Source organism: Parus major, chromosome 2 (assembly GCF_001522545.3).
Source record: "Parus major isolate Abel chromosome 2, Parus_major1.1, whole genome shotgun sequence".
Taxonomy (NCBI): domain Eukaryota; kingdom Metazoa; phylum Chordata; class Aves; order Passeriformes; family Paridae; genus Parus; species Parus major.
This window is the reverse complement of record NC_031769.1, coordinates 58,260,554-58,274,096: the sequence shown is the minus strand read 5'-3', so window position 1 is coordinate 58,274,096 and position 13,543 is coordinate 58,260,554. Positions and strand designations below refer to the sequence as shown.

Genomic DNA, 13,543 nt, shown 5'->3' with positions numbered 1-13,543 from the left:
ACAGGAAGCATAGGATTGTCCACGTTTTCTTGCCATAAACTCCATCCACTCTCTCTTGGAAACTAGTTCTATTCTGTTTTTAGGCTTAGTGATTTTTTTTTTAATCTATCCAAGTAACTGTTACCTCATTTAGTGAATTTTGAGATGAAAGACATTGTATCATTACTACTACCATAATAAAACAATGAAACAATTTTGGTAAGCTTCTGGAAGCAAAATTAAATAAGTTTTATTTTTAGTTACAGTCATCTAAGAGGAGAAATTAAAATTCCAATTTTCAAGCCACAGAGAATTTCCACAGCAGAGTTATAAACCTAAGAACATTTCATATCATAAACGATGAAAAAGGCTTATATTCCATCACCTTGGATAATGCCCTACAGAAGGTGCAGTCCTGGAAACCAGAAAAGCAGTATCACTGACATTTGAACATTTCAACATCTGAAATTTCACTATATTGGACTCTAGCAGCAGCTAACATCTCTGCACACCATGAAAGCATTTTCATTCTTTTACTGCAGGCTGCTGTGAGATTATCGAGACCCTGACATCTCTCAGGTCTTTAAACACAGATACATATGTGATAACAAAGTACCCTTTTGGGTATTGGTAAAGGTGATGACCGAGGAACAGACAGATTAAAAAGTGCTCAGTACATAAAACCAAATCCTCAACACAAGCTATCAACAGTAATCTAGTTACATCTGCAAATAATGATCTGCAAAGCCGTTATGGTCATTACAGCAATCTTCACACTTCTTTTGTCCAGGATCAGTCATAATTAGTTCAGTGGGTCTGATGATCCTTTCCAAGTACTGTTTTCATTCCAGGAATTGTCATCATCCCTGTTTGTCACTGATAAACCAATTAAGTGCTATTTAAATAGAAGGGGGAAAAAATAAAAAAGAAAAAAGAAGCAACTATTGGTTCCCTCCACAAGGAAATACCAGACCACTTCCAATAGAGGTATGGACAATGTGAACTAACCTGGTATACAGCATAACTCACTATAATCTCAGAGATTGTAATCAAGCACTACACCATCTTGTATCTCTGGAAAGACCTGTGTGAACCAGGACATTAGAACATCTAGGCATGGTAGTATAAGCAACAAAGAATGCACCACGCCCCCAGGGCAGTGGTTCCACTGTCATATCAAAGACATCCCTGTATCTTAAAGTGTCCCTTGACAATACTGGCCTGGGCTTTACATGTTAGATATGTGGGAAGAAAAGGGAATTAATCTTTTTCAAAGTCCAAGACCAGTAGTAGCGAAATGTGTTGAAAATTGAGGACTGGTAATGTATTTAGAAACACCTTTTGCTACAGCAAAGAAAAGGACATGGGGGAAGGCTATCAAAGAATTGGAGAAATCATATAATCTACATCTGGGCTACGTGGACTTGAAAACAGGACACTAGATGGCACAACACCTGTGACTGCAATTACCTAGCAATCACTGTTTATATTTTTGTTGGAGTGGCTAATCTCAAAGCACACAACACACATACACAATATGACAAAACTGAGAGTAAGCTATGAGAATGCTACTCATAATATTTGCAGAAATGCATTTTAACAGCAGTGTTTGCAAGGTCTGCTTCAAATGCCAAATTAGAATATGCCTGCTCAAGATGAGAGCTGGACTTAATTGCTTCCAAGATACTGGAATCGCAGTTGGAATCGTGTTTCTGTGCTGGAAAACAATGTCTCCTCTCTCTCATAGAGGAAAAAGAAATTGATACATTAGCAAAAACCAATAATTAATGCCCAGAATAGCTGAAATGTATTTCAATATATGCTGTGTTCATTAATGAATGGATTCAAAAAAGTGAAAAGAGGTTTTAAGCATGCTAAGGACTGTCTATATAGATAAATTAGGAGCTGCATCCAGGGATTTTGGAACTCAATCACCCAAAATACATGAGATGTTGAGTGATAGAAGCATGGTACACACTCGTACCTATTGCTGCGCTCAGCTCAAGCTTCCTGAGAGGCATGAACATGTCAGTGTTGGGTATTTGCATCAATTAGGTTTATGTGGAAAATCTTGGTAGTTGGGGCCGGGGGGAAATGGACTGTTGGAATGTCTTTGTGAGAGGACACCAGAAAATGCCCCATGTCAGGACAGACCCTGTTACAAGACTGACTTACAACTGGCCAAGACCGAGCCAAACAGGGACAGTGGCAGCTCTTCTGTGATAAGATTTTAGGAAGGGTCAAAAAGTCTGGCACAGCTGCAGCAGGCAGGAGGGAGAAGTAAGAAAATGTGAGAAAAGCCATGCTGCATACAACAAGGTCAGTGAAGAAGGGGTAGGAATTGATCCAGCACCAGTACAGGGATTCCTCTGCAGCTGTGGTGAACACCATGGTGAAGCACATTGTCCTGCTGCAGTCCATGGAGATACACAGTGAAGCAGATACCTGCCCCTGCAGCCCATGAAGGACCCCCCTTCAAAGCAGATGGGTAAGCCCTGAAGGAAGCTGTGAATCCTTGAAAAACCCAAGCTGGAGCAGGCTCCTGGCCTGAACCTCAAACCCATGACGGGGAGCCCAGACTGAAACATGTTTTCCAGCAGGACCTATGACCCCGCAAGGGATCCACACTGGAGCAGCCTGTTCCTTTTCATGTGAAAAGGACCCATGGTGGTATAGTTTTTGAAGAATTTGAGCCCATGGGAAAGACCCCATGATGGAGTAGGGAAAGGGTGTGAGGAGAAAGGAGCAACAGAGAGGAAGCATTATTAACTAATTGCAACCTTCACTCCCTGGCTCTCGGAGCTGCTCAGCGGAAGAAGAAAGAAGAAGAATTGGGAGTAAAGCTGAATATAAAAAGATGGGAGAAGTGAGGGCAAGGTGTTTTTATAGAAGTTCCTACTTCTCATTATTCTGCTCTGCTTAATCTACAACAAATCAAATAAACTTCACTAAACCAAGTCTCATCAGCTCTTGACTGTAACTGGTACATGACCTCCCTGTCTCTCAGTTCATGGAGTTCTTAATTGTATTTTTCTCTCCCATCTTGTTGATAAAGAGAAATGATAGGGTGACTTGCTGTGTACCTGGCAGCCAGCAAAGGTCAACCCACACATTCATTAAAAGCAGTAAAACACTATTAGTCAAAAACCATCATGCATGAAATAAAACTAAATAAACATCACCTAAACAGGCCAGAGTAGCTCACCTCAATTTCTTTTAATGAACCAGACCATGTTTTTCAATATCCTTCCAACATAATTCATCAGTGAGGCTGTTTCTCTCCTCTCTCAGTGATGGAATGTCAAGCCTTTTCTTTCCTACATTAAGTCATTCTTCTCATTATCTTAAATTTAAAGAAGTGTTGTGATAACTTGGAGAAGGTAAGAAAAGGTAGCCTTTGCAAAAAACAAGCTTATGTGCAGAAAAAAACTGCAGAATGAACATCTAGCAAATTCCTGAGTTTCAGTCAATTTACCTTAAAGCCTGCACTAAAAAGAAGTCCTTTTGACTTGGAAGATGTAAGCATTTAATGATACATTGTAGCAAGCATATCCTGGAAATTAGCAGGAACCTCCCAGTTTAATTAAATTTTAATTGTATTAAAAATACTGCAGATTATTGAGATGGAAATAAATACTAACATTTTTACTAAAATAATATGAGCTTTTAGATTATATTATCCTCTAAACACTGTGAGCTGGTAGTTGAGATACAGGTAGAGGCTTGAAATACAGCCAGCATTTTGAGAGCAATGGTCTTGTTCTAAAATAAGCCAAGAGAGCATAGCAAATTTACAACTAAAAACAGATAACTTCCTATGTGCAAGTGGAAGATATTCTAATCTGCTAACAATTAACAGTATTATCAAAAGCATGAAATTGTGACATTCTCCACAGGCAAATTTCAGTATTTACTGCATGTTACTGTGTTCTGTTGAAGTTTCTGTGGTTTTCTTTTCTAAAGATACTAGCATAGACCCTTACAGCAGGTACTCCTGTTCACTACAGCAACAAAAAACTCAGCTTCATGTTCTATTAAAAAAGCATGGCACTATGAAAGCCTCACAGTGATCTTGATGACTACCTTGAACCATATATAAGCTAAGATATAGTTAGTGCCTATCCTCCTCAGCTGTAGGCTAATATCTATTCCCTTTCATCCAACTTTTCCAAATTCGTCAGTCAATTTAAGCCTTAGCATGTTAAGCAAGTCTCTACCTCAAGAAACAGCCCATTCTGTTTATAGTACAAGAGATGAAAGTCAGAAACAGTGCATTATTTATCTCAATTTCTGCTAATATGGATACTACCAGTACCACCACAGATAGAATTCAAACAATATTTTGAAATAAACCCCACTTCATATATTTTTCTTCAGCTTCCATATCAAAACTACCTGCACTAAGTCTCTCTCTGACAGAGGCAGTATTAAATATCATTCTTCATCTGTCTGGTTATGGAAATAAATTACCTATTCCTGTGGCTGAAGCAGAAACTTATAGGACTCTCCTGTGTTTTTTGAAAGGAACCAGTGCACTCATGCTACTCATATATAAACCATCTTATGATAATTCAGAACAAAAATGTAACTCACAATGCAAGCAACATATTATTCTTCAATTGCTCTCCTGCAATAGAAAAAGAGGGAAAGTGCTTTGAACTCACCCACCACTCACTCTTGCCCCATGCATCTCCCCCAAAATAGCCTGCTGAAATTGGCTTCAAACATCTCACATCTAGCTTCCTTCATTGCAATTTACAAAACTGTAACTTACCAAAGGTTTTTGCACTGAGGAGTCACAAGATTTCCCAGCTTTTGCTTTATTCATATTTATTTCACAGCTGTATACACACTCCAGGAGCATTTAATTCACTTGTTCTGTCTGGATGACTCAGACACAGAAGTAAACTCCTACCTGTTATTGTCCATAGGAACAGGCAGAGAACACCAGGTCCAAATGCCATGCTGCACCAGGAAGGCAGTGACAACTGCATTTCCAGCCAGTCGTGTGGAAATTATAACTCTTAATGCTGTGTTTTTTCTAATATTGTTTAGTGTCCTGCTGTGGCCATCAAGCACTGAAATAGACAGCACAGGAAAAAAATAGGTCAGATGTGAGCATTAATTAGAATGTCACATTAAAAGACAATAGACAAGGGACATGCAGGCTTTATCATTACTTCCTGACTTCTTGATGGATGACATAGTAGATCAGGCACACTGAAGATACAGAAAAAAATTACCCACCTGGACATCTCTTTCTGTAGAGATACAGAAACACCCCAGAAATATTTGTACTCTTGGGCTCTGGTACCTTAAACCCCACAAATACTCTGTCTATAGTTATCCAGACCCTGGTTTAGCTGTGACTTTAAACTAGGAGGTACTTTTAACAAAGGAACCACAGGCAGTATTGTCCCTGATAAAATCCATGAAGGGTTAAGTAAGCTTTTGAGTCAGTACTAAAGCTATTCTTTCCCAGCTATCAAAGAAATGCAAGCAGACACTACTCCTGAATTTCTAGGGAGACATTCCTTGTCAGGACATTAAATTCTCCAAGTAAGGTATCCTAAGCAACAAATAGATATAAGGAATGAATCGTTCAAAGCAACATTACTCATGCAAGACGCATGCAAGGAAAAAACTAGTTTAGCCAAACTCCCTCCACATAAAGGATGCTAAATGGATGCTCAACCAAGAAACACGTCTGTAAATGGAAACACAGGTAGTGTTTTTTTCTAGTGAACAGCCCTTCTCAAGGCATAGTATCACACATTCATTATGACTTTCATATTTCAGTTGCCTATATCTACATATGACAGAAATGCTGCTAAACGTCTGCTCTTGGCAGGTTCCCTGCCACACATAATTTTATATGATGAAAGACCATCTAGGTTTTTTCCCCTGTAAAAGGAAAAGTAAGTTACTTAGACAAGCCAGGGCTGAATGAGCTAGAGTAGAAATCCTAGCAGCTCAGCAATTGGACTTCTGTTCATCAAGAAGGGATCCTCTATAGGTGGCATGTCTCTAAATCCCACAATCAACTGGACCCTGATCTGCAACTTGCACTTCTATGACTGACCACAGCTTTTCTAAAGCAAGACATGTATTTATCTCAAGACAAAAGGGACCAGATGTTTGTTTTGGGTGTTAGGAGTTAGTTCTATCAACAGCTGAGTGGATCAACTGATGGAGTAAATATTTCCCCCAGTTAGCTCATTAAAGAGTGTGGCTGCCTCCCTGAGGAAGCCAGACTAGCATGAGCTAAGTGAACAAGTGGCTTAACCCGATACAGAGAATAAAAACTAACCAACTAACAAAAAAAAAGATTCAAAGACAGCACTGAGCCTGAGCTAGTTGCAACCCACACATTCCATCCCAGAGAATGCCCAGTGTTGTGATGCTGGTATTATAGACCAGTGATGGGAATCTTACTGGTATTGAGATAGAACTATATATTGCCACTGCTACATTTTGCCAAGTATAATGGATATTTGCACTGTGATTTCAGTATACTTTGCATTGCTTCACTAAATCAGAAGTACCATATCACAGTAAGTATCTCCACATAATGAAATCTGATATTAGACATTGCAAGCTCTACACATAGAATACCTAAATGAGCCTGGTCAAAGAATACTGGACTCTGACAATTTCTCCTCAAGCCTGTGGTACAAGCACTAACTTTTCTCAAAACACAAAATGACTACAGAACATGACTAAAGCAAGGACTGTCCCAAGTACAAAAAGATAAGGCTTTGGGCAAGCTCCCTGTAAAGCTAGGAGAGACTATTATTAACTTTCCAAAAGCCTGATACTTGACTTCCGTGGCCTTAGTTCTATCCAACATAAAACAAAATCCCCTTCCTAAGGCAGCTGCCAGTAAGCTGGTCTCCCAATTTATCCCTATGCTGCACAATTAGAAAAATTATCTCTGATCACAAAAGAAAAAAAAAAAGGTCAAACACACAACACTATATTACTTCCACAATGATGCTATTTCAATATCTGTAATTAGAGGTTCTCTCAGGAAGCATATCCTGACAGAATACACATAGCTGTGCTCCTTTGTAGCAAGTTTAGTAAGGCTTGACCTGAGAAAGGGCAAAAGGTTGTCTGGATGCTTCCATGTACTTCTTCTATGATACAAAATTTTCAGCAACAGGGCCTTTTTTTGCTGTCTTGCATTACCTAATCTCTCTTCTGTCCCTCTATCAACTATAAACTTATTCCATTTTTTAGCAGACAAAAAGACAAAAGGTTCTTATTTTTTTAAGCCAAGTCATTCTAAATGTTCCACTTATGCAGCCACTGAAATAGCCACTGAGAAGTGTCAGGATACAGGATCATTGGCAACTGAAGAGTAATGAGCACTTTTGTACAAGAGAGAAAGTCAGTCCTTTCCACAACATGGAGCCTTGTCTTTTGATTTCACTGTAAAGGTGAAGCAAACAGAATTGCTTAATTTCACACTGAAATGAGCTATGGAGATTAACACAACCCATCCACAGAATGGTTGAGATTAGAAGGGACTTCTGGAAGTCACCTTGTCTACCCCTTAGCGTGGCAGCCTGGAGCTGGATCCCAAGGACCATGTCCAGACAGATCCAGTATCTCCAAGGATGGAGACTCCACAACCTTTCTGGACAATCTGCCAATATATGGTTACCCTCACCATGAGGAAGTCTATTTATCCGGATCTCAGTTATACGGACAGGGATCTCCAGCTGAAAAGAGGTGATTTCTTAAGCATTTTCTTAATCTGAATCCAGCATACACTTACTTTCCCATGCACATTTATTCTAACACATTACTCAAACTGATTATTTTTTTCTAGTGTTTTATTTCAGAACATTCAAACTAAACTAGAGAGATGTACAGAACATAGAATTTTTATAGACTTCACCTTTTAATGGTTTTTGAAATATTACTGTGGCTTTTGAGAAAAAAAAACCAGAGGAGCAGAAGTATGCTATGTTCCTACTAAATATTTCCAACTTATTAGCACAAATCCCAAATACTTCATCCTCAAAGGATAGAAGAGTTTATGAGTTTATTATGGCAAGACCACAAACTCACATACAGCCTTTTTCTTGTTTCTATGGAAATCCTTCTAGACTTGGAAAAGTTGTTAGCCACAAAATAATACGATTTTCAGAAGAACTTACTTCTGCAGATCAAGGTTTCTGAGATATTGTGCATTTGCTGTGACCTTTACCCATTCCCAGAAACAGCCAAATGGACCAGACGCCTAAGGAAAAAAGCATCAGGCTTAGTATCGGAACATCATGAGGTCAAAATTAACCACAACCAGAGGCAGAAAAATAATTTATTTTATAGGCCTTTTCCTCTGCAAGGCCAACTTTACAATCTCACTGTCACTAAAGAGAGACAAGTAGCAGCTTCTATTTCCTACAGAACAGTTCTCTGAGGAGTCCACATGATTACTATTAGCAACACAAAGAAAAACACTGAGAGATGGTGCAAATGATCCAGACCTTTTCAATATGATTTGTCCTGGGTTCAGAAACATAAGTTGTTGAAGCAAATGGTCATGGACTTGAATTTTTGGCTTTGGTTTGTTTTTTTGTTTGTTTGGGATTTGCTTTTGGTTTTTTGTTTGTTTTGTTTGTTTCTTGGTTTTGTTTTTTTAAATTTATATTAAGAAAACATAACAAAGCTGAAAAATGCCAGACTTTGGACCACATTCATTGAATCCTGATGGGACACACCATGTGAGGATACAGTGAAAGCACAAAAGCAGCACTGTGTCCTCCCATGCTCCTTTGTGGCTCCACATCTATTGATGTTTAATTTCCACATAATAAAAGAGCTCGCATTCACTGCAACACTAGCTTGTGCTTCCTGATATTAGGATCAAGCTTAGACACAAAGCACACTCAGTCACAATTCAGTGCACAGCTTCTGACCCACAGATGAGAACAAAGCTACCAGACACTGTACGCCTTCTTAAACTGTTACAACAGTAAACAGTGCTGCAGTTGCGCATGCAATGCTCCTCTTATCTTCCCCATGATACTTTTCTGCTCCACACAAGTCCAAGTTTCATCACACAAACACAAGACACATTAAAATTTAAGGTGGCTGGCTCTGAGATCCCAGCAGTTAAAAAAAAAACTAAGGTAATGAGTTTAATTTGCTAGCTGAATCTCTACCCTTCACATATAAGACAAAGCCTGTTATTTTTATAACAACACAAGCAGACAGCATTTCTGGTAATTACTTTGACATTTCTTGTCTCTTAAGAGTTCAAGTCTGACTTGCACTCTTAGCCAGAAGAGGGATGGCAGCCTAGAGCAGCAGGTATGGTCAAAACAGGTATTATACATATATATACAGGTATTATATTGCCTTACTCTGCAAACTTTGTTTTTCTGTTCCAGCTGGCAACTTTTGGCAGTGCTCTAGCCAACAGAATAAAGGGAAATTCTGAACTGATCCCTCTATACAAACTTTTTGACTTCATGACCTTTTAAACGTATGCAGTTGCTGATCAGGACCATGACATCTTCTCACAGATAACATATCAAGTACAATGGATTTCCAATGAAAGGAATTACCTTCATATTCCTCTTCTTCTCCACCCCAAATCTCATTCTGCATTTTGGTTCTCTTTAATGCAGACTCAAGTAATTTTCTCCCATAGAGACAGAAAGGGGTCAGCCAAGCGGAACTATATTGCCACTTCCTACACATAATTAGGCCAGGGCCATTAGCAGTAAGAACGTGTACAGACTGAATTACCTGTGTCTGGGAATACATTCAAACCCTTCAGCTGCAAAACTGCAAATAGAGCATAAGGTTGTATGCTGATGCTCCACAAAAGGTGTAGCAGAACCTCTCCATGCCAAAAAAATCAGAGACAGGGACAAATGGGGTCATGAAGGCAGTCAGAGAGCACTGCCAGGCAGCAGAAACCTCCAGGAAAAAGAGGGCCCTGAACACTGGGCCCAGCCAACTGGCATAGGTGGGAAAGGCAGGCAGGAGCTTTTTGCCTTCTTGGCCTTCTTGGCCTTCTGGTCATTAGCCCAGCTAGGGAACATGCCAAAATACTGAAACAGCATCTGAAACTCAACCCACAGTAAAGTAAAAAAAAAAGTATTTTTGAACTGACAGCATTTCCTTTATAAAGCAGGCTGGCTGAGTGAATGAAAGTATAACCACACCTAATAAAAGTGTCTATATACATAAATACACACACACACACACACATACATATGTCAGCATTTCTATTAAATGTAATACATGACAGTCCCTCAGGAAATCCACCTCTCATGAAGAATTCAAATTAGTTATTTTATCAGTTATGATACCTGCATTTATCAGTTATGATACCTGAGACAGTTACTTAATAGATGAGCATTAACATCACATAAATACTGCAGAAGGATAGAAAATTAAACTTCATGACAGTAGCATTTGTCCCTAGTAACAGAGAGAAAAGCTCAGGACATGTGCAGACACTAGGACTTCTAACAACATATGCTGTATGAACACACATCATCAAAACAGCCACAAATTAGGCATCTAAATAAAGGGGATAATTTTCAAACCCTTCAGCAGATGTGGAAGATATTGCAGAGTCATCAATGTTTATGACCTATGCAAAGTCACCTTCCTCTCACACAATTTTCTAACAATAGGTACCTATACTTGAAAACAAAACCATGACTTCTGATGGAACATTATTGCAGATGCAAGATGCAGCCATTTATTTTTTTATAATTACAAATGTCTCTTTATTAAGAGGGTCTCCCACAAGTCTTAGTGAAGGCTGACATTAGATTGGTATTACATCCCAACTCTATATCAATTTCCTCAGTCAGGTCCAGGGCACAAGCAGCAAGTTAATGGTGATAAAACAAACTTGTTTAGCTGAATCTATTCTGCCATGTTAAGCTGGATTGGATACATGCTTCACTAACTCCACTAGTAACCACAGCTCTGTCAACTGCTAAGTGACACCAAACGGACAGATAAAGAGAAAACTGGTGCATAAAAAGAGCAAATCTATTTTACAACTGCCAAGGAGAGTGCAAGCAATAGTGGAAATCCTAAAGGTGAGAGAGTCAGCAGAGGTATATGGGGTCAAGAGCTATTGACAAGGAATGAAAAAAATATTTTAAACCCACCAGTGAATGGTGGAACTGCTCTGCTAAGATATAAAAGCACTCTAATTAGTACCAGGATTGACATGTTTCAGGATTTTTACTGCTTAATTTTCGATACAGACATTTGCGTAGCCCTGAGGTCAGACAGCCCAGCAAGGAGGGAAGGCTAATCAAAAACTAACCCTTAGGAAAATTAGCAGAGAGTGAGACCACTAGACACCTGGGAGCCTTTCTCTCCCCATAACAGGCCAGACACATCAAAATTTCTCCCTTCAGAAGGCAAACTGTTGGACAACTCCTCTAAACCATTACAGTCAGTCTCCATTTGTTTTTCATTTTCACAAGGACATAGAGGAAAGAGAAAACTGGTTAGTGAGGCAATCTTCAAATATGTTCTCCACAATGAAGATTAAGTGAGACCCATAAAGGAAGGAACAAGATGGTATCTTGTGCCTTCCACAGCACTGAGGCAAGAAAAAGCAACCTTGCATCATCCTCTGGATTTTCATCTAACCTTTCATGCCATGAAGGGTAGTTCTCTCTCTCTCTCTCTCTGTCTGTCAGCCTGCTTATCTGTCTATCCATCTGTCTGTCTATCTGTCTGTTTATCTATCCATATCTATCTATCTATCCATCTATCTTTTAGTATTTAACTACTTTTTTCCCAACAGGAAAAATAGTCACAGAAAAAAACTAACCAATGGGTATACATAACATCAGTTTTGAGCTTTGCATGGAAAAAGCAAAAAAGAGATTTAGCAACCTGCCTGCAAAAAAAAAAAAGACACATACAACTGCAGAGAAGGTGGTAGAAATCTTCAGCTTGCAGAACCCAAATTTGCTACTGCCCAACTGCTGACTGAAGGCCTGTGTGACAAAGTCGTGTGGTCTCAGTTGACTGCCTACTTCCTTCAAGTGCCGTTCTGGAAGAAAGCAATCACAGCTTCTTCTGGAAGAAAGCTGCACTGCACAGCAGGCTCCAGCTAGCTACTGAGGCATCCCTGTGCAGCAGAGGGACAATTTGCAAGTTCAGGTTGATGCTTCTGGAGAAACTTGAGGAAATTAAAAGGAGAGATCGAAGAAAGATTATCACATGGATAGTTTAATCTGGATCACATAATTGCACAGAACACAAGAATGTATTTATTTTGAACTAGCACAAGGTCAAAAATGAGTATACTAAAACTACAAAAAGCTTTGCTATAGGATTGAGCTGAAACTAAGCAATTTTTTTCCGCTTATATGCTACATCCTCAAATTAAAAGGAAAAATTAATTGACTCAAAACACCATTGTTAAGTTGAAGTTCTAGGGATTTGGTCAAATTTTCTTACAGTGCCATTTCCTGCACTACAGTAATTATTGAAAAAGTCTCAATCGTCAGTAGAAAAAAAAATAAAAATCTCTCTCTACTAAGGAGAAAATCACACAATTTAAACCCACAAGATTCATAGTTTTCATGGATTGGTCAAGCCTTTAAATATTGTCCTTTTGTTTTGTTTTGTTTTAAGAAAAACTTAATGGGACAAAGCCATGACCACATTTAAGTCAGTGCTAGGAAGTGGAAGACATGCTAGTTATGATAACTTGAACTGTTGCAATTGTTAATACTGCTATTTAGTATCTAATACTTTAAAAATAAATTAAAAAAATTAAAGATGACTCTTGTAACATGATCTCTACCTAAGCATCAAAGCTTGCAGACTGGAGACTAAATTTGCAAACAGTATGCAGGAACCTTGGCCACTGTTCTCAGAAGTGCTGAACACAGAAATGATCACACTTCAAAGGAAATTGCAGACACTTTCTGTTTTTGAAATGTAGAGGATAGCTGTCACATAAAACATGAGGTTGTCTCAAAAAAAAAAAAGTCTTAACCTCAGCCAAAGCAACACCAGCTACAGAAAGAGTTGCAAAAACTTCTATGTTATTTTCCCTTGTAATTTGCTGCACTTAAAGTAACGACATTTTAGTTTTGACACTCTAGCGCTAATAGTACTCACAATGCAAACCCTGTGGAGGAAGACAATGCAAAACTTCTACATTAAAATTTAAGTTCTACTGTAGAAGTTCTCTGAGCCCACTTCCCTTACATGAGATACAAACTCTGATTTATGGCCTTCAGGTAATAAATACTACCTTCATTAACGAACAAAGCACCATACAGTAGAAGAAATAACATTCTGACACCTGAAGTCAAACAGATGCACTAGGATTTTAGGTAATGTTTTTTGTACCACACTCTACTGTGATAAAACCAGACCTAGAAGGCCATCTAATTTATGAAAGCTTTCAAAGCTGTTCACAGATTGATATTGCTTGATCCAGTCTCTGCCAATAAGTATTAATGTCAACAAAGTTAATTGACCATTTCTGAGATTAGAATATCAAACACCCAGTGACTGCCTGAGATACAATAACACATACTGCAGG

At 38.8% G+C, this 13,543-nt stretch overlaps 1 protein-coding gene across 2 annotated transcripts in view; it reads right to left on the bottom strand.

Annotated features, from left to right (window-relative positions):
* KIAA0319 (KIAA0319 ortholog) overlaps window positions 1-8,226 on the bottom strand; it is a 48,492-nt gene extending 40,266 nt beyond the window's left edge. For both annotated transcript variants that reach the window (XM_015620234.2, XM_015620236.2), the window contains exons 1-2: window positions 8,148-8,226; window positions 4,895-5,057 (exon numbers count right to left, since the gene is read on the bottom strand). In XM_015620234.2, the coding sequence (XP_015475720.1) occupies window positions 4,895-4,973 (79 nt within the window). In that variant the 5' untranslated portion in view covers window positions 4,974-5,057; window positions 8,148-8,226. The remainder of the gene's footprint in view (window positions 1-4,894; window positions 5,058-8,147) is intronic.
* Window positions 8,227-13,543: the final 5,317 nt, after the last annotated feature.